We start from the raw sequence: 24291 nt of genomic DNA, 5'->3' as shown, positions 1-24291 counted from the left end.
GACGGCACCCCACTTCAACGTCGAGATACTATGCGAACCTATATAACGACGTAAATGACTTCCGAAATCAAGTGTCAAGTTTTCCCTGGTGAAGAACTCCAGAAGTTCGTCCAGTGGCTCCGAAAAGGATGAGAGTCCACAGGAGCCTTGTGGTTAGTGTTTTATTTTCTATTTTTTTGAGGGTTGTGATTTCCGGGAAAGTGGTGGTGTCGAAGTTTCAGTGGATTTGTGGCGGGGTAACAGTCCGGGTAATAAAGGATTCTGGATTCGTGTAAACAATGCGGTTGGATTTTTTTCTCACAAATTTTTGCCACGAGTCGATTGCATATTTTTTTAGTCACACAATTTTACGGGAAATACTACATAGTGAGAAAAATTAATGTACCCCTCCAAACACCTTTGAAAGAGGTTTGAAACAAATGAACTATTTTTCGAAAACGAAATGTCCTTCCACAGAAAGTTTTCTAGGTGCTGTTTTCATGTTCCCTTTCTGTCATTGGTAATTGAATGATAATGATAATGAGTCGCTATTTTCATTAGAATTCGATGTGTATTTGCTAAATAGATGAAAATTGATTTGAATTTTTCTTAGATGTGAAATTATGCGAAACTGTAGAAGATGTGGTTTCTTTGTTTTTGATTATAGTAGACAATATTTGCTGTTGAACTTTAGACGTTAGAATTTCCGTATCTTTTAACTGTTAACAGATACAAAAAAAGATGGATTGCTGAAATCACAAGATCCAAAATATTTTAATGGATTAGTTGAAAATGGGGATGATATTGAGAAGTATTAGTGAAAATGAACAGTATGAATTACAGAATGAAAACACTGTTCTGCAAATAGTAACAAAACATTTTGATCTGAAACGAATGACTGAAAAAATATTGACAGTAATTGATATTATGAATATTCGAAAATAAAAATGAAGACAAATTAGAGTCATTAAAAAAAAAGATCTGGAATTTTAAGTAGTCACTACACGACCTTTTCTATTTGTTCATATTTGTTTATATTTTCATTTTCAACTGATTCATCAGAATATTTCTGTTTTTCAAATATCCTTCATTCATATTCGTTTTCAAGTCTTAATGGCACTGCTTCAAACAGTGTGTTCAAAAGAAATATATTTTAGAAGCATTTCTTGAGTAAAACATATGATTCATTCAGCATTGCAAATTAACCAGTGAAATTTTCAGTTTTCATGAACCTTATTTAAAACATTTCTTAGCGTTGCTCTCGATATATTTTGTTTTCGATAATTGGCTTTTCTATCCAAAATTTGTGAATTATTTTCAGAAGACACTGAAGTTTATCTGCATATAACTACTTGAGTGGATAATAAATTCATAAAAAATATGATAGAACTGACAATACTTGATAAAGATGAAACCTCAGTGTCAAATAGATCGAGAGTATACAATATAAGTTGACTGGAGGTTCTTGTCTGAAATTCCATATCGGACAAACCGGAAGAACTCTTTCCAAAAGAATTGAAGGGCATAGAACTGGGTTTTTGAATGGAAAGACCAATTCAACAAGCGATACGACGTATTGCATTTGGGAGAGGAAGGTTTGAAACTCAACCTTTTTAATAATTAGAAATCAATAGATGTGAAAATTCGAGATTATTGCTCAATGTTATTGTCCTTTATTGAATTCAGTTTGCAACGAGGAAATTGTTGATTAGGACAGATTTCGAAAGTAGGTGAAATGATGGTCCAGGTGAAAATTGTATTAATATTTCTCCAGTCTCATGAGTCGCTACTAGAATAGTAAATGGTTTAGGTAATGAATTCGTAATGTAGAAATTTGTCGGAAAGTAATAGTCATAATGATTCAAATTTCAATAAAAGCACGACAAAGGATTTGTAAAACAATATTGTGACGCCCGAAGAGGATATTATATAGCGAAACACGTGTCGAGGTTTTGTGAACTTTTGAAATCGAAATCTCACAGTTTGTGTGTTTTTTGAATACGTTAATTAATTAAATATCAAGTTCGTAGAGATGAACTCGAAAGAGTTCATCTTAAATTACAATTTTTTCTTGCGAACGTGTAAGTGGAAGTTGTAAAGTTATCGTTAAATATAGTCGATATAAAATCCATTGTCACTGTCAAGGTTCCATCATTGATGCAGTCATTACCTATATACCTAATACCTCAATATATAAAAGCGTTTACCCGCGATTTTCTCCATCTAAATTACAGATGAGGATACACTACAAAAACACTTTTGTCTATTTTCCACGATTTTTCTTTATTGTTGACTAGTTTCGGCTATTACATCATTTTCAAAACTAACAAGGAAGTAAATTACAGATATTGAAATAAAACGTGGTTATGTCACTTCTGGATGATGTAGCTATTTGCCAGTGGAAAATATGTTACTAATGACCTAAGCAAAGGGCAGATTGCTCACACAGCAATATTTTTCTTTCTTTTAGCGATATAATTATTCGTCGTAACTTTTGAACGATTCGAATGATTCAAAGAGAAATTTCATAATTACATAACTAACCTCTCATTTTGATAAGGAACAATATCGTGGCATCAATGTCATCGTCTTTCGAATCTATCCGTGTTTTGACTCACTAATTTAAAATGAAGCGATCATTGTGACCCAACTACATATACTCGTTAGACGTTTATTCTTGCGGAGATATTTGTGGAGGGGCAAACTTTGATACCGAACAACTATTGCGATTTTGATAGGAATCTACATTTTTTGAATAAAATACAGCCTTTGGCACTTGCTGATATTGTAGTTTTCTGAAGATTGGAAAATTTCCAAAATCGATTGATTAAAAAGCAAGATAAAAAGGCAATTAACAACACTTTCTCTAAATTCACTAGTTTGCATAATAATTTCCGTTTGTCCTCAGATATTTCAGTAGGAGCCATCTTTATTTTTCATTTGAAACACACTGTGGGATATTTCCATAGGATTTCCATAAAAATATCACGAATGCATTCATTTTCAAATTCCTCAATCGTCTTGAATAATTTGTTTCAACGATCGGAAGGGCTTTTTCTTGCAATTTGTATATTTCATGAAAAAAAATTGTATGCATCAATTTGAACTCAATTGCTTCCTCTCTTTCTTCGTAAATTTTCCGAATTTTTTGTATGAAAATGAAGCAGTAGGAAGCCAAAAACCCCCATTTCCCGAAAACTCCAATGAAAATATATTTCTTTCAAGTAATTGCTGTTTATTTATTACGAATATACAATAAAATTTCAAAAACTACACCTCCCGATTTGATCTCCACAAACTTTATTTGAAGTTCAAGTTCATACACTTGAAAAAGCTACTGTGCTAGCGAAATATGTGATTATATTTTTTCAAATAAAGATTGTGAAGATCAAATCGGGAGGTGTAGTTTTTGAAATTACAATGATCTTCATCAAGTAACGATCGAATCAATCAGAAAAATTCCATAAAATGTTTTCACTTCATATTATTTTAGATAAGTTTGGACGAAAACAAAATTTTTAAACAGTGTCGAAGCTAATTTCCGGGTTTTTCGATCGTGATCTGTAGGTTTCCATGCTCAACTGATTGAGCATAACGCCATATTCTCATTGCCGTTCAACATTGCACAAGTTGTTTCTATCAGATTTCTTTTCGTTCCTTTGGAATCTGTCATCGAAATTTCGGCATTTTCCCATGTGAAAATGTGCTCTGCTTATTTGGATTGCATTTTATTTTGGTTTCTTGAAGTATTCTGGTGTTTGAATGTTTTCACTTTTGAAAGAACTTGCTGTTTTACCAATGTATGTGAAATGTACAAAAACTTCAAATTTCGCGGGCTGTTGGTACACATGTTTGGAACATATGTTCACATTTTCAGCTGTTCAGCATGGTTGATTTGTTGGCAACAGAAATCTATGTCAGGAGTCTAATGTGTATTCGGCGATTTTCTGCTGTCAAAAAAAATTAATCAACGAATTTGCATCAAATTCTGTGAAAAAAATCGATTCGGGTGCTTCAAAACACTTGAAATGTTGATACATACGGTAATTATACTCTGGGTAACAAGTTGAATAAATAGATTGATTCATCGTCATTTATAATCATAAAATCAGAATGGACGTCAATATCTCACTCTTTAGACTTGGTAAATTGAAAAAATGGAATACGGTGTGGTCATCAAATGCTAGTCTAGCTTAACGATAGATGGAGCATGAAAATTTTCATTTCACGTTAAAAGGTAAGACCTCGTTAGTCCTTAGCTCGCACAAGAGTCGTCTTCTTAGGATTGTCGTTTGTAGAGGTGCGATAGCTGGTTAACGGAGAAATATATTTTAAACTACAACATCTTTCAGATTAATTGAAAACATACATTTGGTATCAAATGAAACTAACAATGTTTCTTATGAAATGATTGCCGATAAACTTGCTTAATAGAGTTTGTAACTCATCGAAACAACTGCAGATTGGTGGCCGCCCAGGCTTCAGTTGGCTCGAGCCGACACTGCTTTTCCCATGGCACAAGAGATTTTTCTCACAGAGGAAAAACAATTCACATATCCGATGTACCGCTCGCCTTGGACCCCGCAACAGCTCAACAACCAATGAAAATGTTCAGAGAGTGAAGAAAGTTGTTGTGGACTATCATCGAATTACTATCAAAGAAGTTGCTGATGATGTTGGCATATCGGTTGGCTCATGCGATACAATTTTTTGGAAATTTTAGGCAAGAAGCATGTGGCAGTTCGTTCCAAAATTGCTGAATTTTTACTAAAAAAACATCGCATGAGTTTCGCTCAGGAATTGTTGAATGGCGTCAAAAACGATCCAGATTTGCTTGAAAGAGTCGTATCTGGTAACGAATGATAGATATATGATTATGACATCGAAACCAAAGTCCAATCGTCTCAGTGGAAGAGCCCAGGAGAACCAAAAGCAAAAAAGCATGCCAATTTCGATCAAATATCAAGGTTTTGCTCACTGTTTTCTTCGACTACCGTGATGTAGTGAATCAGGAATTCTTGCAACATGGTTGTACAGTCAATAAGGAATATTGTCTTGAAGTTATGCACCGCTTGCAAGAAGCAATACGAAGAAAACGTCCGGTAGTGTAAAAAAAAACAATTGATGACTTTGGCATCACAATAATGCACCTGCTCACTCGTCATTGCTTGTTCTTAATTTTTTGGCCAAGAACAATATCGTTATCATTCCTCGGCCATATTATTCACCAGATTTGCCCTCTGGCGACTTTTTTCTGTTCCCAAGATTGGAGAGACCCATGAAAGAACGGCGTTTTGCGACGATTGAGGAGATAAAAACCGAATCACTGAAAGAGCTTATAGACATTTCAGAAAATCAAAATTCACTTCAATTTTCGAAGGGACTAATATGTGCAGTCGAAATACAATTCTGTGATTTTTGTTCTTTGTTCTAATGAATGATTTGAAAACCGTTCAGACAATGAAGTCAGGACCGATACATCTGATCTTTTCAGAAAGATCTGGAAAGTGAGCTATCACAAATATATACCTACTGGTGAAACATCAATCCTATCGGAATTATAAACAAGCAGAGTATATTCTGACAAGAGATTGTCACCATATGATGCATTCAGAAAACGACAAATTTCTGATGACAGGACCCAACGATACAAAAATAAAACTGTCTGAAACTGTCAAACGGCAGTGTTCAGTTCATATCGAACAAGGCAAAATCATAAGTTGAAAACCAACTAGTTTTCAACTAGTTGTCATGCAGTGAAAGCTACATTGTTCAACAGGAGATGAATCTAGTTGGCTTAGCTTTGTACCTGACCTTGTTCATCTTTTTTATACGAGGAGACATGACAACGAGCTCAGTTAGGGCTTTCCTCATCTGAAAAAGGAAAGTGAACTAGGAAAATATCATATCAAGTGAAACTCTCAACATACAGAATACTGCAAACGCAAAAACTGTCATTAAATTTCAAAATAATTTGATAAATTGATGAATGTAGCCGTGGTAGGAAATCATAATGAAGAAAAGAGAGTAGAAACTTTGTTGTGGTAAAAACATAGAAAGTTTCAATTCTCTTTTCTTCAAAATAATTTGAGTTGATGTTCACTTACTTAGTGGTGCAATTTTTGTTTTAGTTTTTTATGAGAATTCGAGAAAGGGAACATAAAGAGTTCTCGGAACGGCATCCAAAGAGAATATATTTTCAATTCGTATCATTAATCTATTGATTCAAAGTAGCTGGGCAAAATTTCATAATAGTTTTGTCATAATGTCATAGTGAATATCATGAAGCTACCTGAGGTAAATATTACTCCAAACTGTCGTATTTCCTTCCACATCTTCAAATTTGTAATCGAGTAACTGAATGTAATTAATATGATCTCTGAGTAATTGATATATACGTCGAAAAAAAACAAGATTGACGAAGTTTTCTCTAGTCATATGATTTGTCTGTGCAAACAATACTTAGTTTTGGGAAAGGAAGTTTTTGGCTTTCTTCTTCTCCATCTTCATACAAAAAATGTGGGAACCTTCCTTCATTTACAGGATCCTACACATGAATGATATCTGACTCAATTCCATAACGAATGTTATAGATTTGAGTGTTTTTTGTATAATTCAGTGTTCATATGAAAGTATTTGTTTCGAAATTAATATTATTTCGTGTAATTCAATGTTTATATGAAAGTAACTATTTGGAAAAGGATTTTTCTTCCAGTTTGTGTCTGAAAGTTACTTCTTTGCTTGATCTACACATCTTTATACAGAAATACTTTTTTTTTAATTGATTGCTTATTTCCTTTCTTTGGAAAATTCCTGTAATTTTTTGTATCAAGATGGAGAAGTGGAGAGCCAAACACTTTCTTTCCCAACAATTAACCTCTCCTAAAAATGTAATCCTTTCAATTCAAAATACTCACTTATCCCTCCGAATCATCTATATTTTAGTTCAAGTTGTTTTACTCGGTTCAAATTTTTGATGATGTAATGCATTCCATCTGTGAAAAATGGTGAAAATATGGTAAAATTTGTATACAACTCTGTTTCACTTGAAACATAAATCCCTTGGAGAAAGGTCGATCAAAAATCAATAAGACATTTCCGAAAAGAAAAAAGAAACTGTTTGATTGTTTAGTATTTCCACAGCGAGAAAATCTTAAGAAACCTACAGTAACGGATATACTTGGCATGCAAAATTTATTTGACCACTTGAATCCTTTTTTTTGAGTTTGAGGCAGTTTCACTTTTCTAGCATCTGACTTGAAAGATCACGCACTAAATAAACAAGTCGGCTTATTTAGCCGAGTTCGAATACGTACGAGCCACAATAAATTCTCGCAGGTTGAAGTGATACACCCAGTAACTTTGGACCTACATACCCAATATCTGAGTTTTTTATTCTATCAATGATTCGTCGATCTCCATCAAAAGAGCTGTATAATTACATGTCTTCTTCATAGCTTGTAATAATGTAGAATCTTCCCATCTTCAGCTAGATAAATTCTCCCGAGAAAAATATATGGTTATCAATGGACAAATTAAACAATAAAATTTGTCATATGATCAGGGCGTGCATACGAAAAGTTGCAATATTAGATAGAAAAGGCAAAAAATCATGGATGGGAACCAGGACAGTTATTGAGAAACAAGTAAATCTATTTCACAGAGACACCATTACCAGTTCTAGGATTGTGTTAATTGAAAGAAAGTAAGAAACATCTGTCAGCAAGAAGGGAAAACGATGTATTTTTACTTCCTAATATATAGGAATGGTAAATAATCCATCTGAATTGAAGATAAGGATAAGAATAAATAGAAAGTGTGGTGATTTGTTTATAGTAGTGATTGAACTATCATTAACTGCAATTAATTATGTATTATTACAGATAATTATAGAAATAGATGATGTCTATTATGGTGTGAAGAATACAATGAAATTAAATTCGGTAAAATGCAGTACAAAAGCAAATGTCATGCTAGTGGAAGCAAGGTTCGATTCAAAAGACCTCTGAGTAAATGCATAACTTTTGGATGATCTGTTTTTGATAATTCATTTATACTCCTCCATCTCAATACAAAAAGTTGTGAAAAACTTTAAAAGGAAAAAAAAATTCTAAACAACTAGAATCAAGAGCTGTTGCGCTCGATATTTTCAAGGATTATGAGAAAAGGGTGTTTCCTTCTTGTTGGAAGATTGCTAGCGTTCAACCTATTCCCAAAAAGAAAAAAAAATTTCAAAATAACTATAGACCAGTCGCTTTTCTATCAGTAATTTCAAGTATCATGGAAAATTGTAAGCTACCATATCCTCAAATATTTGGAAGGCTTCAACATCTTGAGCGATTATCAATATGGCTTTCGGAAACAAAGATCAACTGGCGACTTTCTATGGTATGTCACTCATATTTGGAATAAAGCAATCGAGAAACATGGAGAATCTAGAGCTGTTGCGCTTAATATTTTTAAGGCCTTTGACCGTGTGTGGCATGAGGGTTTGCTGGTCAAACTTCGATGCTATGACTTGTCGGATCATTTTTGTGTTTGGCTCTTCAGCTTCCTGAAAAACGTTGCCTGCAAGTGGCCATCGATGGATATTTCTTGAATTTTTTTACCATCAATGCTGGTGTTCCCCAGGGATCCAAATTGTCTCCAGTCCTCTTTTTTTTATTGCATGTCAACGACTTATGTTGCTTTGCTGACGACAGCACACTTGTCTCGTCATTCCAGGACAAGTTCAATTCAATGCCACAAAAACCCAGGCATTGGTTTTTTCCGAGTAGATAAATGTTTCCGAACCGGATATAATAATGTCAGGTCAGACACTTTCGCTTTCTGCTTCGATAAGTTTGTTGGAGATCAAAATGAACACAGATATGTTTTGGCACAATCATGTCGCTGGAATTGCTAAGGCTGCTTCTCAAAAGCTTGAAACACTGTTCCGAACCTGAAAACTGTACACATCTCAGAAACTTTTGATTGTTTATAAAACTCGGATCAGACCTCTTGTATGGAGCTCTGCCCCCAAACATACCCAGAAGTTGCTGGATTCCATCTAGAAAAGAGCCATCCGCCTGATTAGATACGCGAACATCACGTGCAAGCTTGATAACCTAGAACATCGAAGAAAGGCTGAAGATTTGTTTACTTCTATAGATATTTTCACGGGTAGTGTTCAAGTGACTTAGCACATTTGATTTCATCAAGAGCGGTACATATCAGAAATACGCGACAGACTGTAGCTGTTCATCGTTTTGAGATTCAACTCAGTACACCTCGAACTTCACTGTTTAAGGACTCTTTTATCTGGAGAGCTGCGTTTATGTGGAATAAACTTCCTGAGAACGTTTTTCCAAATGGATTCAATCCCAAGCGATTCAAATCCAATGTGAGTCGCCACTTTCGCACAGGCACCGCTCTGAGAGCACCTTAGGGCCTTAAAAAAAGCACGACGCAAAAGTCGACAAGTTGTGGTCTGCTAAAGGCCGAGTTTTTTTGAGCAGCCCGAAATTGACTGCCTCAGATTCTCCTGCACACTTTCACAGACAGCGGCGATGCATACCTTGCATACCTTGCGTTTCGTTGACGAAGGAGTGTTGGTCGATCGTTTACTGAACCAGTGGACTCAAATGTATCCACCACATTGCGAATAGTCCTCTCGATAGAACGATTATGGCGACCGTTCGGCACGTTGTCCGATCAGAACACCAATTTTGATAATATTATTTTATTATTTGCGTGTTGTTGAATGCTGTATCCCCTTTGCCGAAAATGACCTTAAGATAAGGTTTATTGAGGTTCACACTCGACCACATAAATTCAGCTTCACAACGAGGCCGACTGCTTCATTAGGTTCGAATGTGTATGCGACACAAATGGAATAGGGTTGTTTGTATCTACTTTCAGATCTTCTTTGGCTGCAGGGTATTTATTAACTGTACCCACTAAAGTCTATCCAAATCCAAAATAGGGTGGATGTAAATATTGATATGCCCTACGCACGTGATATTGAAAATCCCAAGAATTGGCCAGGGTCGTATTCAGAACCAACATCTTGTTGATCGCAATGCTATATCATACTTAGGAAAACTTTTTTATAATAACGAGTGAAATGCACAAGTTTTGCAGTATAACAGGGAAAATGATAAAATGTGTAATATAAAAAGATTTTCATTGGATTTTTCACAGCGCACTCAAGCATTATATGAAAAGAGGCGTAATTATTTCTTTATTGATAATTTTTATTTTATGTAAAATCAAAAGGAATATTATTCAAAATTATTCAACTGGATGAATTTGTCTCTTCATCAATAGTGTCATCCTCACCAATCTGAATTATCAGTGGCTCAACTTGTGCCTTTATTATGTAATGAAGCTTCCACATCTTTGTCTCGACTTCCGATATCACATGCCGAACACACTTCTCCCATTTCTCCGCTGTGACTCTTTTCAAAGCCTCATCAAAAAGTACTTTGAGATCTGCAAACTTGAATGTGGTATTATGCTGAACTACGAAATTCTTGACATCCGCCCATATTAACTCGATGAGATTGAGCTCGCAGTGGTCTGGAGGCAGGCGAAGGACAATTTTGTTTTGGCCTGTTGCCATCTTATCGACTATATATTTTTGATATTCAAGCTTGCGCTCCTTGACAATTTTTAGTAGGTGTACTCTTAGCATTGAGTCTTTAAAGCTAATATTCTTTGATCGTAGCCAATTTTGGAATTCAACCTTCTTTGAAGACGTTGTCGGAATCTTCTCTAACCGTCACGAATGATAAGGTGCATTGTCCATTAAAATCACATCATTATCCTCCAGATGAGTTAGAACTTTGGAAAACCACTGTTCGAAAGATTCACCGTTCATTTCTTCGTGATAATCTCCAGTTGTCTTCGACTCGAAACACCACAGCCCTTCAGCAACAAACCCATTCTCATTGCCGATGTGAAAAATAATGAGCTATTTTCCTTTACTTGAAATTATGAATAGGTATGTAAGTAAATAAAACAAATACGACGGTTAATTTTTATATATTCAGATTGAGGCAGGTCTTAAGTTTACCTGATGGATTTGTTAATGCGATGGATAGTCCATCTAGAAAGGCCCTCCTAGATGAGGTCACAGTTTCATCGACCCATACTTTGGGGGTAGTATGACCAGCATCAACCCTGGTTTCATCCATATAATAAATTGTTCTCTGTTGTTCCCTATAGTATTTGATTTTGGTCAAATACTCTTTCCTTCATAATACAATTTCCTCTCTATCCAATAATGAACTATTGCGCCCTCGTTTTTTCCATACAAAATTCAAATATTTCAATACTTTATGGAATGTTGACTGCTTGAAACTTGGCAATAAAAAATCTTCATTTATTTCTGTGAGTACTTTGTCTATCGTGGGTATTTCATTTCTGAAAAAGTACTCATGCACTCTCCTCCTGATTGCATGTATTTTGCATGATTTGAATTCCGTTTGGAAAATGTATGATTTTGTTTATATTCCCATAAAACATTGTAAATCGAAACGCAACACACTCAAATTTTATCGGAAACTTTCGATACGACTTCATCGACAGTCGATGTCTCAATTTCTTCCATCTCTTTCTTGAAAAAATTTAAAATCACTTCTTTCATCTCAACACTCAAATGTCTTTTTTTGGATCGTTTCCTGGCTGGACTCAGAGGATAGCTCACAGTGTCATCAGCAGTGTCTGTACTGGACATCTTGGAAAACAATTTTAAACAATATACTATAACGCACGCCACACAAACACGCAAACGACTGATTACAACCCTGTGCTGGTACCGAACTCGTACCAAGAAGGCGAATTCACCAATGAACGCTGCTCTTTCTATCTGACACTGTGCGATCACGTGAACATCACGCTTCGGTTTTGTTTTGTTTCACTCTATCTTGGATTTGGATAGACTTTAGGTGAGATAACATCTTCTCTCTAGTAACCTGTAGCGTACCAAGCCAAAATGTGCAGCTTTGTAACCGAATCTGTGGACCATCTTTTGGAAAGTGTTCTCCCATAGCCAAATCGAAAAAATTTCAGTTGATGTTGAAGTTTAGTTGACGTGGAGGTTGTCGTATGTTAAAAGTACAAAATTCCCACTGTAATAACTGTAGAAAACTTTTCATATGGTACTCAAATAACATTTCACTATGAAATTTTCACTAGACAGTTTACAAAAGCGCAAACAATCGCAACCTGTTCCACTAGACTATACTTTTCTCAAGCGTTTTCATACGAGTATGAAAACTCAGGGTCATACATTCTTCCTTGACCCCAGGTTGAGGTGTCATTTAGGAGGAATCTCAACGTCCACGGGTTGAACCTCAACCTGCAGAATTATTCTAATGCCTTCCATTGCAGAGCGGATCCTTGAATCAAAAATTTCCTCACGCGAACGTCGAAACTTCCACTGGTTCGTCCAGATTCGATGAAAGACATTTCCTACAGTGAAAGTAAATTCAGTTCGATAACTTTTATCCTAGTTGCGTAACCATCAATATCAATCATCTGGGACTGAGAAATTCGTTCGTGAATCGACTATAAAACTATCTCGTCCTTGCCGGTGATATTTTATTTCACCGAGAGAAAGTATTACCAGTGAACTTGTTAACGGTTGCAGCGAATGTTTATCGCATCATTAATGCATATATGGCCGACACGTAATTTATAATGGCGAAGAGATTTGAGTAACGATACATTCGTGAGAGTAACTCGTATGCAATTATGTTTGTCATTCAGTAGGTGATTGTAGGTTCGATTTCGAAATGGACATGAAAAAGAAATTTCTAATTCATTTCAATTGCCATCTCTAAAGTGGATTCTTGTTGGTGCAATTTAAGTCTGATACATGTACATGATAACTGTACAAGATTTGGGGTGATCAAACTGCAAAGAACAATGCTTTGGCGATTTTTTAGTAAGTAATACTACCAAAAGACCTCGAAGTTTTATCCATTAATTTCCATTTGGTATCGAAAACTTTGTTATTCATCAATATCATGGTGAAACCATGGTGCTGGTTGTTCAACTGGCATTGCTAAAAAATAACAAAGTTTCAGTGTGAACATTCATTTAATTAACAATATTTAGGTCAAGTGGTATTCAAAAATATTAGTTTTTGAAATATTCACAGCTGAAAGCATCGATATGAGAAAAAATACGTGTGTGTCATGGGACACCCGACAGAAGTAATAACTTGAACTAATCTAAGTTGAACTATTCAATATTGAAATTGTTTAACTTGAGAAAAGCTGAGGTTATTACCTACATGTTATGTACAATAATATGATAATATAAGGAAAGGTTATTTATTAATGGAGTCTTTCATTGATTATTTTGTGTATGTACATATATTATAGCCACCTTAAGCCAATTGTTACTTTTGTAGGATTGAATAGTTATACTAATAATATACATACACAAAATTAGTATCATAATTTTTAACCCACGTTTCACATAACAAAAGAATATTACGTGCTTGCTGGTTAGATTTTTATAATAAACAGTATAGGTCTATCGCACACTAAACAGTAAGCGTCCGTCCGACGAGAGAGGAGCCTGCCTTCTGCTGACGTATGCGTGAGAGAAAGGGAAGCCAGAGGAACTGGCGCCGTTACGGGTTAGGTAACGGAGCGGTTTGCCCTTCCATAAGAAGTTATTACTTCCAATATAAATTCTCAAAATAAATTACCTCAATAACAAATAAATTTCAACATGAACATTTGCTTGAAAGTACCATAATTGAAGACACAATGTTTGAACAAATGAACACAGTGCATAAATGCTATTCTTTGGACTATTCTAAGAATATTTTGTCCTTTAATGATTTTTGATAGGGCGCTTTGCTTCGTAGATACGGGGCCAAAAAGAATTTCGACAATAACAACTTTGGTAATTTTAAAATTATTATCGTAGTCGAAATAAAAGTCTAGCGTACTAGACTGGACCTACCAAGTAATAAAATATCTAACAATTCCGTTGGTACCTATCAGCAACATTCCGACTACAGTGAAAGATTTTAGAAATCGGATAATTGCTGGGTGTAACGCAATCAGAAACGATCCTGGTGTTTTTGAAAGAGTTCGTAAGTCGATGAGGAGAAGTTTGGACTTATGCATCCGGGTGGGGGGGGGGGGTGTAGTCATTTTCAACAGTTCTTGTCGATTAAGAAACATTACATGTAATTTTTGGTAATGAAATGTTATTGTCGAAATTTTTTTCGCCCTGTATCTTCCATATTACTGGAGTTTTTTTCCCATTTATGCTATAAAGGTAACTCATATAGGTGAACCATCCAGGCATACCAACCTATTCAATTTAGGTTGGTATGCCTGGATGGTTTACCTGTATGAGTTACCTTTATAGCATAAATAGGATTAGCTCGCACTAGTCCTTAGTTTTAATGTTCCCCTTTGAAGATGATCACTTGGTGATCGAAACACGTGTCGAGGTGTTGAAAATAACGATTTGGTGTTGGGAAAAAACTCCAGTAATATTCATTACTACACCAAAGGTTCCAAACAGAGCATCATAACTGTATCTCCCAAACAAAGCGCCCTATCACAAATCATCAAAGGACAAAATATTCTCAGAATAGTCCAAGGAAAAGTCCCTTAAATTTTTGACGCATGGTTAGTAAACACCCTGTATATCGTACCCTGATATTACACCGAAGGGCCTGCACCCGAAATGCATTAATTGTACGTCACGTATTCCTTTCGATTTCAATGGAATTGTCTTATTATACCAATATTTGAATTGAAGGGGTTATATTTTCAGGAGTGAATACATTTTGGGAAATAAATATACTAATATGTTTCGATTAATATATTTAGATTTCTGAATGTCTTATGTTCTCATTTTTTCATTGTCTCATTTTTATATGGTTATATAAGTTGGCCTTTTGTACACATTCATTGTCTCGGTACAGTTAGAGTCATTGGTTCATTTCGATTGAGACAGTGACAGTGATTGAAATTGTTAGAGTGATGCATAATGATGACACTCAGATGTTATTTTCTTAGTTGTTACATTTATGACTGCCAGTTTCATCGCTGTTGGAAAGAAGAGTATTATCGCTATAAAACTTTTTATTTTATTGGTGGCCAAACCTTCAATTTTTCTACCATTTTATTAGTTTGAACGAAAAAGTGTCCCTGAAATATTTTCCTTGATAACCGTCTTCAAGAATTTTTTCAGAGATGTTTTGTTAGGTTACTGTGACCTTTTTTGCTGAGCTCTGTAGTTGAGATTTTGTTTTGCTCTGCAAAGACCTCTGTGGATCCTATCAAGATAATTTCTTCGACCCCGTACATTTTGTGGTCGAACATATATTGACAATTCCAGCTGTTTAGCACGTTGAGTTTCTTGGTGAGAGGTATAAAAGTTAGTAGATGATCAAAGAATATGCATGACATCATGTTGAAAAAGTGGAATCAACACTGTGGCACAGTGGCATACGGTCATTGTACTCTGAGTCAGGAAAATGTTAAGGAGTAGTTAGGTTATAGGTTGTGTCCAAAGTCAGTGGGTCTACTCGACCCTCCACCGTAACCCGCAAGGGTTTATTGTGGCTCACACCTACTCTCACTCGGCCAAACAAACCCAGCTTCTTAACGAAGACGATTAGTTTGTATGTTGAGTAGTCTTTCAGGTCAGATGGTAAGATTTCGGCTCCGCCGAACTCTAAAGACCTGATACGGTCCCCAGCGGAGCAGGCACAAAGTATATGCTCTGTTAATGAGGTAGTCGGATAGTCAATTTGCGAGATTCCCACCTTGATACCCATGACAACCTTCCCATATGAAGGTTTCTGCCTGTCAGCTACACCTGACAATGCCTTAGATTCAGCCGTACAGGGCTTTTTCGCCTCTGGTTTTGGGAAAACCTCACTTGAGCGCAAACGTTTGCTAACCTGCTCATGGGGAGTTAGTTTCCCCACCTGAGACATATTCTGCGTATGCCGCAGCTCTCGCTCCTGAACTGAATTTACAGGGAGGTAAATTGGAGTCGTAAACCCGACATCCATCTCCTCTGTAGACTCGCTTCTGAACTAAATTCACAGTGGGGTCCGTTGGAGTCGTAACTCGCCGTCCATCTCCTCTGTAGACTCGCTCCTGAACTAAATTTACATAGAGGTTCATTGGAGTCGTAAACTCGACGTCCATCTCCTCTATAGACTCGCTCCTGAACTAAATTTACAGGGAGGTCAGTTGGAGTCGTTAACTCGACTTCCATCTACTCCGTAGACTCGCTCCTGAACTAAATATACAGGGAGGTCAGTTGAAGTCGTGAACTCGACATCCATCTCCTCTGTAGACTCGCCCCTGAACTGAATTTACAGGGTGGTCAGTTAGAGTCATAAACTCGACATCCATCTCCTCTGTAGACTCGCTCCTGGATTGAATTTTACAGGAGGATCAGTTGGAGTCGTAAACTCGACATTCATCTCCTCTGTACACCCGCTTCTGATATAAGTTTACAGGGAGGTCAGTTGGAGTCGTAAACTTGACATGCATCTCCTCTATAGACTCAGCTTCAGAATTTTTTTTTTAAGTTTACTCTGTCCATAAAGGTCCCACGAGTAGCTAGGGAAAGAAGGTCAATCACGGCAGAGCCCCGCATTACCGTGATAAGGCGATGCTACGACGAGAAAGCACCCAGTATCTCGAAGGTTCCGTAGAGACAGCTGATACGCTCAGTGTCATTCATCCTCTCGGCACGGATATACACACCTTAGCATTAAGCCATCGTTGGGATGCCATTCAGTTAGGGAATAACAGAACCACAAGTAGTCGCCTGCCACAAGTAATCGCCTGCCAGATGCCTTCTTTCACGTAGAACGAAAATATTGTGAAATAGTATTTTCATCGAATCACTATTTGAGGAGTGGCCAAGGATGTCGTTTTTCTGAAATTTTGGGCATGAAGCGTATGGCACCAAATTTCGTTCCAAATTGCCCAATTTTGGCCAAAAAAAAACCGTCGCATGAACATTGCTCAGGAATTGTTAAATGACGTCAAAGGCAATCCACATTCACTTCGAAGGGCCATAACTGGGTACATGACCAAACCAAAGTCCAATCGTTCCAATAAACGACTCCAGAAGAGCCAAGACCAAGAAAAGCACGCAAAGTTCGATCAAATGCGATAGTAGCGATTTACATGGGATTTGAATCCATTTGGAAAAACCTTCTCAGGAAGTTCATTCCACATAAACGCAGTTATCCAGATGAAAGAGTTCTTAAACAGTGAACTTCGAGGTGTATTGAGTTGTACCTCAAAACGATGAGCAGCCACAGTCACGTATTTCTGATATGTACCGCTCTTGGTGGAATCGAAGGTTGCACGTGAAGATCGAGTCTCTAGTCAGGCGGATGACTCTTTTCTGGATAGAATCCAGCAGCTTCAGGGTATGCTTAGGGGCAGAGCTCCATACATGAGAACAATACTCCAAAGAAGGTCTGATATGAGCTTTATAAAGCATCGAGAGGAATGTACAGTTTTCTGGTTCGAAACAGTGTTCCAAGCTTTTGAGAAGCCGCTGTTGCAATTCCAGCGACATATTTGTGCCAAGACATATTGGTGTCCATTGGTGTTCGTAATTTTTTGGCCAGAAACAACACCGTTGTTTCTGGCCAACTGGCCTTTCTTGTAACCAAGATTGAAGAAACCATGAAAGTGCGGTGTTTTGCAACTACTTTTGGGACTACTTTCGATTAGGGAAAATGAGAATTGATAAATAAATTAATATTTAAAAAAAATCAAAATTTTTCTTATGAACGAACAGTTTCATGATAAATGCGGTTAAATGGGTTCAAGCAATATGATTCTCTATTTGGAACTTATCTGATGCTCTATTTCCTGTAGAAAAATTAGCTCTAAAATTAGGGAAATGCAAGTGAAAAAAGTGTGAACGATGAAATAATAAAGAAAATAGTCACCATGAGTTTCATTCGATTATGAAAGAATTATATGACATAGCCTCCTAGAGACCTAGAGTGTAAAGTACATAATATAAACAAATCGCGGTCGATAACGGTTATAAGGTAGATATTATAAACGCCATTCTTTCCTACAACACTACAAAAGCAAGCCATGGACCTGGTCTACCCATATTCAAGATGCGATAACGTCAGTTATAGGACATTGGCATATTTGGGTGAATAACCAAGAATATTGCCCGTTTTTTGATGAAAGAAGGCGTAAACGTAGCTTATAGAACGAATAATAATCTAGGTAAATTTATAAGAAACAATAAAGACAAAACTTCGGTGTCGGATAGATCAGGAGTATATGAGTTGACTTGTGGCTCTTGTCCAAAACTGTATATTGGCCAAACAGGAAAAACATTTTCCCAAAAAATTGAAGAGAATAGAAGTAGCTTTGTAAATAGAAAGACCAATTCCACATTTGCAAACCACCTTTTAGCAGAAGGACTTGAGTTTAATCATGAATACGAAGTGTTACATTTAGAAGAGAAGAGTTTGAAACTCAATCTTCTAGAATGCTCAGAAATCAATATATTCAGGAATTCAGGTAATTTACTGAATGATCAATTAGAATTGAATAACTCTCCGTTATTAAATGTGTTTTCAAATGTGGAAAATGGAACATAAGCACAGGTAATTTAATTCATTATAAACTTAGGTAAAAAATTAGGTACTTGAAATTCAGGTACTTCAAATTGTAGAATTATAGCACTGAATGTGTAGAATTAGTTATTATACACGCCCGGGGAAGCCATTGTATGGCAAAACGTTGCGTTTTTGTAAAACTGTCTAGTGAAAATCACACAATAGAGTGTTTTTAGAATACGTTACATAATATATTGAATCGAAAGAGAAAATGAAAATCCTGCGCCTTATGAAATAAGATTTCAAATTTTCGACTTCATTATAATTTCACTGTGGGTGTACAAGTTGCTGCGAGGACTTACCGAATGAGGATATTTGGATCCAGAGTTTTTAAAAATAAAATTTTCAACAACATTGTTGGAATAATTGGCAATTTTTCATTCCGACTAGAAATTGATCATTGCATTTCAGTGTTTTTACTGTTAATGTGTACTAATAAATTATTCGTATTTAGTTAAAGGAGAAATCATGAGCTTGTCAGGTTATTCCCATTAAAAATAACGATGCATTAGGACTCACGCATGAAATCGAGTAATGAATTAAGAAGTAATTGACTTTTTTATATGATCAGTAGAGCAACACGTACCATGAGTTGATATGAGTGGTAGGAACATATAAATGATAATTAAATCTACTTGAATCTGTTTGAAATCTGTTTTTCCGTTAACCAGCTGTCGTACCCCTACGAACGACAACCCACAGAAGTCGAAACTTGTGCGAGCTAAGGATTAACGAGGTCTAACTTTTCAACGTGTGATTCCTAACACGGGATCAATCTGTTGATGAAAAAATGGAATGAACCTTTTTCTGATATATTGTGGAAAAGATTTACAAGAATTAAACGCCTTCATGGAAACCTAATAGTGTATTTTTGATTATCATCTCAGTTGTGATTTATACAGTGTGATCCACTGAGTGTGCAACAAATGGGAAACTCTTTTAATATCGATTTCTCAGAAAATTTTATTCTTGACAAAAGTTGGTGCATGTTCCAAAACTATACCAAGTGTACCTGAAATGGCTTTATGACAAACACCATACAGGATAGGCCGAAAAATATAAAGTTCGTTCAAGAGTTAAAGTACGCTTATTTCAAAAAATATAGAAATATGTTAAAGAGAGAAGTTGCTTAGAATTAAAAGCTATGTTATTATGACTGCACCACATTTATTACGAAATGTCCTCTTCAGCCACTGAGAAACATTTCTAGTTGAATGGGCAGGACATCCGTCATCTTGGAACCATAACTTTTGCCGTTCTCCTAATACCATATCATCCAAAAACCCTTCTATTTCAATTCACTATCACGGCCACCACGGAACTCCTACTTGAATACTCAATTACTCAAAAACAGAAGAAGAATATTTGAAAATGTTTTTCTGCGAAGACTCGAAACACCGATTATTTATGTTACTATACTCTTTTGTTTTTTTCAGGTAACCCTCTGGGTGATAATACACATTAGAGTGATCACCAGTCGAGCAGTGAATCAGAGTACTGAACTATCTACAGAGAACAAATCGTAAGTATAAGAAGACATCTTATTAGATTATTTCAAAAGTTTTGTCCTTTTTCATGAGTCTACTCCAAACTGTAAGATATCAGGGAATACGTTTTCAATTTATCCGGTATAACCGGCATTTGAATCAGTCCTTTTTTTCCAACGTAAAACAAGTTGAATAATTCCGTCAGCCTAAAAATTGTGTGCCTGGCATTCGATAAAGTCAACAAAATCCGTTTCTCCTGCACCTGAATGGTGGAGGTTCTACGGAATTGCTTGAAAAAATGATGATCGCTTGGCGGGAGGTTTGGGGGTGTGCTTTATAGATTGTGTTATAATAGCATGATATTTTTCAAATGACTCATACCGCCATCTCTGGGTCAGGTCAGGTACTTCCGAGACCACCTTGGTGGTCCCAGTTTCTAGGCCCTTTCATAATTAAGTACATGACTCAATCTGTACCATTTGTATCGTTCGATTCCTGTTATATTAGTACTTGGTTGCATTCTCAGAATCAATGAAATGTTTGTTTCAGAATTGCACAAAAGAGAGTTGGATATGATTATACCCCAGCAAATCTCGTCCATGAAGAACATGTGTATGACGTAGAACATCAAAATTTACATCAGGAAATTCAAGACTATCATCAGGATGTGCATCATGATGTTCAACAAGATATACATCATGATATTCACGATGACCACCACGACCACAATGATCATCATGATCCAGGCTACTGGAAAAAAAAGATGATCTGGAAGAAAGGTTGGAAAAAAGTTTGGAAGAAGGGTAAGAAACAAATTTGGAAACCTCAGTGGAAGAAATACTGGAAGCCTATATGGGTCCCCACCAAGAAACCTGGCTGGAAGGAAATTCACGTTCCGGACTGGAAAAAAATCTGGAAGCCCGTTTGGAAACCTATTCAAGTCCCAGCTTGGAAAGAAATCAAAGTGCCTGACTGGAAGAAAATCTGGAAACCAGTATGGAAGCCAATTAAAGTTCCAGCTTGGAAAGAAATTCAAGTTCCTGACTGGAAGAAGATTTGGAAGCCAGTTTGGGTAGAAATCCAAGTGCCAGCTTGGAAAGAGATACAAGTACCTGCATGGAAAAAACATTGGATTCCAGTTTGGGTGAAGGAGGCCATTCATGGGGACCATTATCTAGGAACTGATCATGAGGGAGCCCAAATTACCGCTCATGACCTCTGGAAGAAGAAACTCATCTGGAAACCTATATGGAAGAAGTACTGGAAACCAGCCAAGAAGCAAATTTGGGTTAATGACAAAAAACTGAAGTGGAAAGAGGCCTGGAAGCAAGTCTGGCGAACGGAGAAAAAACAAATCTGGATTGCTGACAAAAAGTTGGCTTGGAAAGAAGCCTGGAAACAAATTTGGCGTACTGAAAAGAAGCAAATTTGGGTAACAGACAAGAAACTCGAATGGAAAGAAGCCTGGAAGCAGATTTGGAGAACTGAGAAGAAACAAATTTGGCTGCCAGATAAAAAGCTTGAATGGAAAGAAGCCTGGAAACAAATTTGGGTACCAGATTGGAAGGAAATTTGGCTTCCTGACTGGAAATTGATCTGGAGGCCAGTTATTATTCAAGAATGGTTTCCAAGTCCTGATCACCATGATCATCATCATGAGTCCCATCATGGTTGGGATCGTCAAGGACAGGACAATCAAGTACAAGAAAGCAAAGAAACTCCTCAGTATGTCACGGTTGCTCCAAATCGTACCCAAAAGTCTTCCAAATTTTCTTTTCCATCATCATGATGATTTAATTTCACATGTTATATTCGCTCATTTTTGTAAATATTAGTTTGTAGGTACTCTCCCGACTGACTATGAGAATGTTTTTTCAACATTTTATTTTAGTGTTGTTAATTTTTCTGTTTTGTTTTGTAAATACTTTGAATATATTTATGTTTTCATTTCTGTTTATTTCTCAAGTTTTTGGGTATTGAGGTGAAAAATGGTTTAAAACCTATGGAAAAATAGAGGAACTAGAAGTAAATGTATACATAGATGTGTAGATCATGCAAATAAGTAACTTTCAGACACAAACTGAAGGAAAAACCCTTCTGAAGATGTATTGAGATGGAGTAGTCGAAAGACAAAAACGTTCTTTCCCAATAGTTATTAATGCAGTGTTATATCAGTAAATGAAGTTTCCTCAGTCTCATTGCTGGAAAATTTCATTTAAAATTTCCATTGAATAAAATCCTAGTATTTTGAAAATTTTATTTTGTCAAACACAAGTTCAGAGGAGACAAAACAAATTAAAATCAGTTATAGGAGCATAATTATTGTTATTACATAAAATTAATGTCTTGAAAAGGCCCGTAGTAATATTCGATTCCTTTTTTCTGTCTATGTAAACTGCTTGACAAAAAAAAAAGAATTTCCTATTGTAACAAAAAAGGACTGTGATAGTCGATCGGGGCCCAGAAAATTATCAATCAAATGACCAGTATTCATCAGTTACTATGAAATATTCAGTCAGAAAATGTGTTCGCATCTGACATCCAAACTAAAACATTGAACGTCAAGTTACATTAATCATAAAATGTAAAAAAAAATCGGTTTCCAAGTAGAACTGAATTTAATATATTTGTTCAGAAACCCATAGTGATAGTGAATCAGAAAATAAGAAGATTTGAATTGTATTAGGATAAGATAAATAAGTGCGAAACTTAACGAATTGAATGAGTTTTTCAATTGAATTCTTGCTTAAATTGAAATATTTTGAATGAATGAATAATCTGTTTGAATTATTTCACTTCTGGAATTTACAGATATCCCAACATTTACGAGTAGGTATTAAAAACGTTTTCTTGACGCTTTGGTTCATATATAGCGTCACCTACTCAATAGTCGATAAACTTCCCCAACAAGGAGGTTAATTACTTTGAGTCATCTGAGTTTTCTTGCCTGTTCATAGATGGCAAGTTTTGCTTCAAAGAAGTAGACATTTGAAGCAGGTACCATTTGTGTCTACGTCAAAACTGAAAATCTGCCTATAAGTTTACGTAAAATTAAAAATGCTGTGTATAGTTTTCCATATCTTCGCTGACTATAGATGTTCACGAAAGCTGTGTAATTTCATACAATATTTTTCTGTCATATTTGTAAGGCAATGATCAATGTTGTCCCTGCGCAATGAGTTCGAGTTGAAAAAACTAGATGACGCACATAGTAGCTTCGAAACAACACTCAAAATTCGAACTGAGTACCGCTGATGAAATCTACGAAATGATGAAGTCTACGCCTTCTTTTCATAAGTCTATATACAGATGGCGCTCCGGCAAAAAATTGTGACATGCACCCATTCCAAATCCAAAGTGTTTTAAGATAGATAAGATGCCTAATCATTGCCGTGATAAGACAGAAAACTCGAAAATCATTATTAATGGTGGAAAACCATTTCATTTTTCCCTACTAATACCACTGACAAAATATTATTCGGATAAACAGAAAATACTATTTCAGGATTTTTTTATTTAATTTACATTAACCATGCACAAAGATGACCTATTAGTAAAAGTACATTATAATGACATTACGTTATGATTATAAAATAAAACATTAACTGTTATTATTTTGTCATATTTGGTTCATACTGTTTATATCGGAAAAAAATTCAGTATATGTGAAAATGTTAATTTCATTTTACCAAATTGATGGATGTAGTCGTTACGACGTGGTAGGATATGATCATGAAAAATCTGAAATGAAACTTTATATGTTTTTCTGTGATAAAAGTAGTAAAAAAATATAGAAGTTTCATTTCTCATTTTTCATAGTTTCATTATCTTCACTTTTGGCTGGTGCTTGATGTTGGGATCGTTTGGGATACATGTGATGTTTTATAAAAATATCAACAGTGACAGAAATACTCAAATAGAGTGTGAATTTTATGAAGATTCCAATTCAAAAACTTAGGTGGGATGGTTTTTTGAAAAAAGGTTATCAAGATATCGATGGTGCAACTCTTCTCATGATGAAAATAATTCGATTTGATGAATTCTGAGACATCCTGAATCCCTATTCTATAATTGCAACTAACAACTATATATATATATATATATATATATATATATATATATATATATATACATATATATATATATATATATATATATATATATATATATATATAT

At 35.7% G+C, this 24291-nt stretch overlaps 1 protein-coding gene across 1 annotated transcript; it reads left to right on the top strand.

Moving 5' to 3' along the window:
- LOC111513276 (uncharacterized) lies at positions 1-22062 on the top strand. The gene is made up of 3 exons (XM_074182484.1): positions 1-152; positions 20065-20150; positions 20665-22062. Exons 1-3 carry the CDS (start codon positions 129-131, stop codon positions 21902-21904), a joined length of 1350 nt encoding a protein of 449 aa, XP_074038585.1. The 5' UTR covers positions 1-128; the 3' UTR covers positions 21905-22062.
- Positions 22063-24291: the final 2229 nt, after the last annotated feature.

This window comes from Leptinotarsa decemlineata, unplaced genomic scaffold, assembly GCF_025532065.1.
Source record: "Leptinotarsa decemlineata unplaced genomic scaffold, Ldec_3_MD MMD2_P_RNA_scaffold_2, whole genome shotgun sequence".
NCBI classification, from domain to species: domain Eukaryota; kingdom Metazoa; phylum Arthropoda; class Insecta; order Coleoptera; family Chrysomelidae; genus Leptinotarsa; species Leptinotarsa decemlineata.
Note: the sequence above shows the minus strand (reverse complement) of the source record. Positions and strands in the feature narration are given on the sequence as shown.

Bases quoted from the DNA above. Each gene is read 5' to 3' on its own strand.
- LOC111513276 (XM_074182484.1), top strand. From the start codon at position 129: ATGAGAGTCCACAGGAGCCTTGTG. The intron at 153-20,064 runs GTTAGTGTTTTA...TGTTTTTTTCAG, and splicing joins GAGTCCACAGGAGCCTTGTG to GTAACCCTCTGGGTGATAAT. The intron at 20,151-20,664 runs GTAAGTATAAGA...TGTTTGTTTCAG, and splicing joins CTATCTACAGAGAACAAATC to AATTGCACAAAAGAGAGTTG.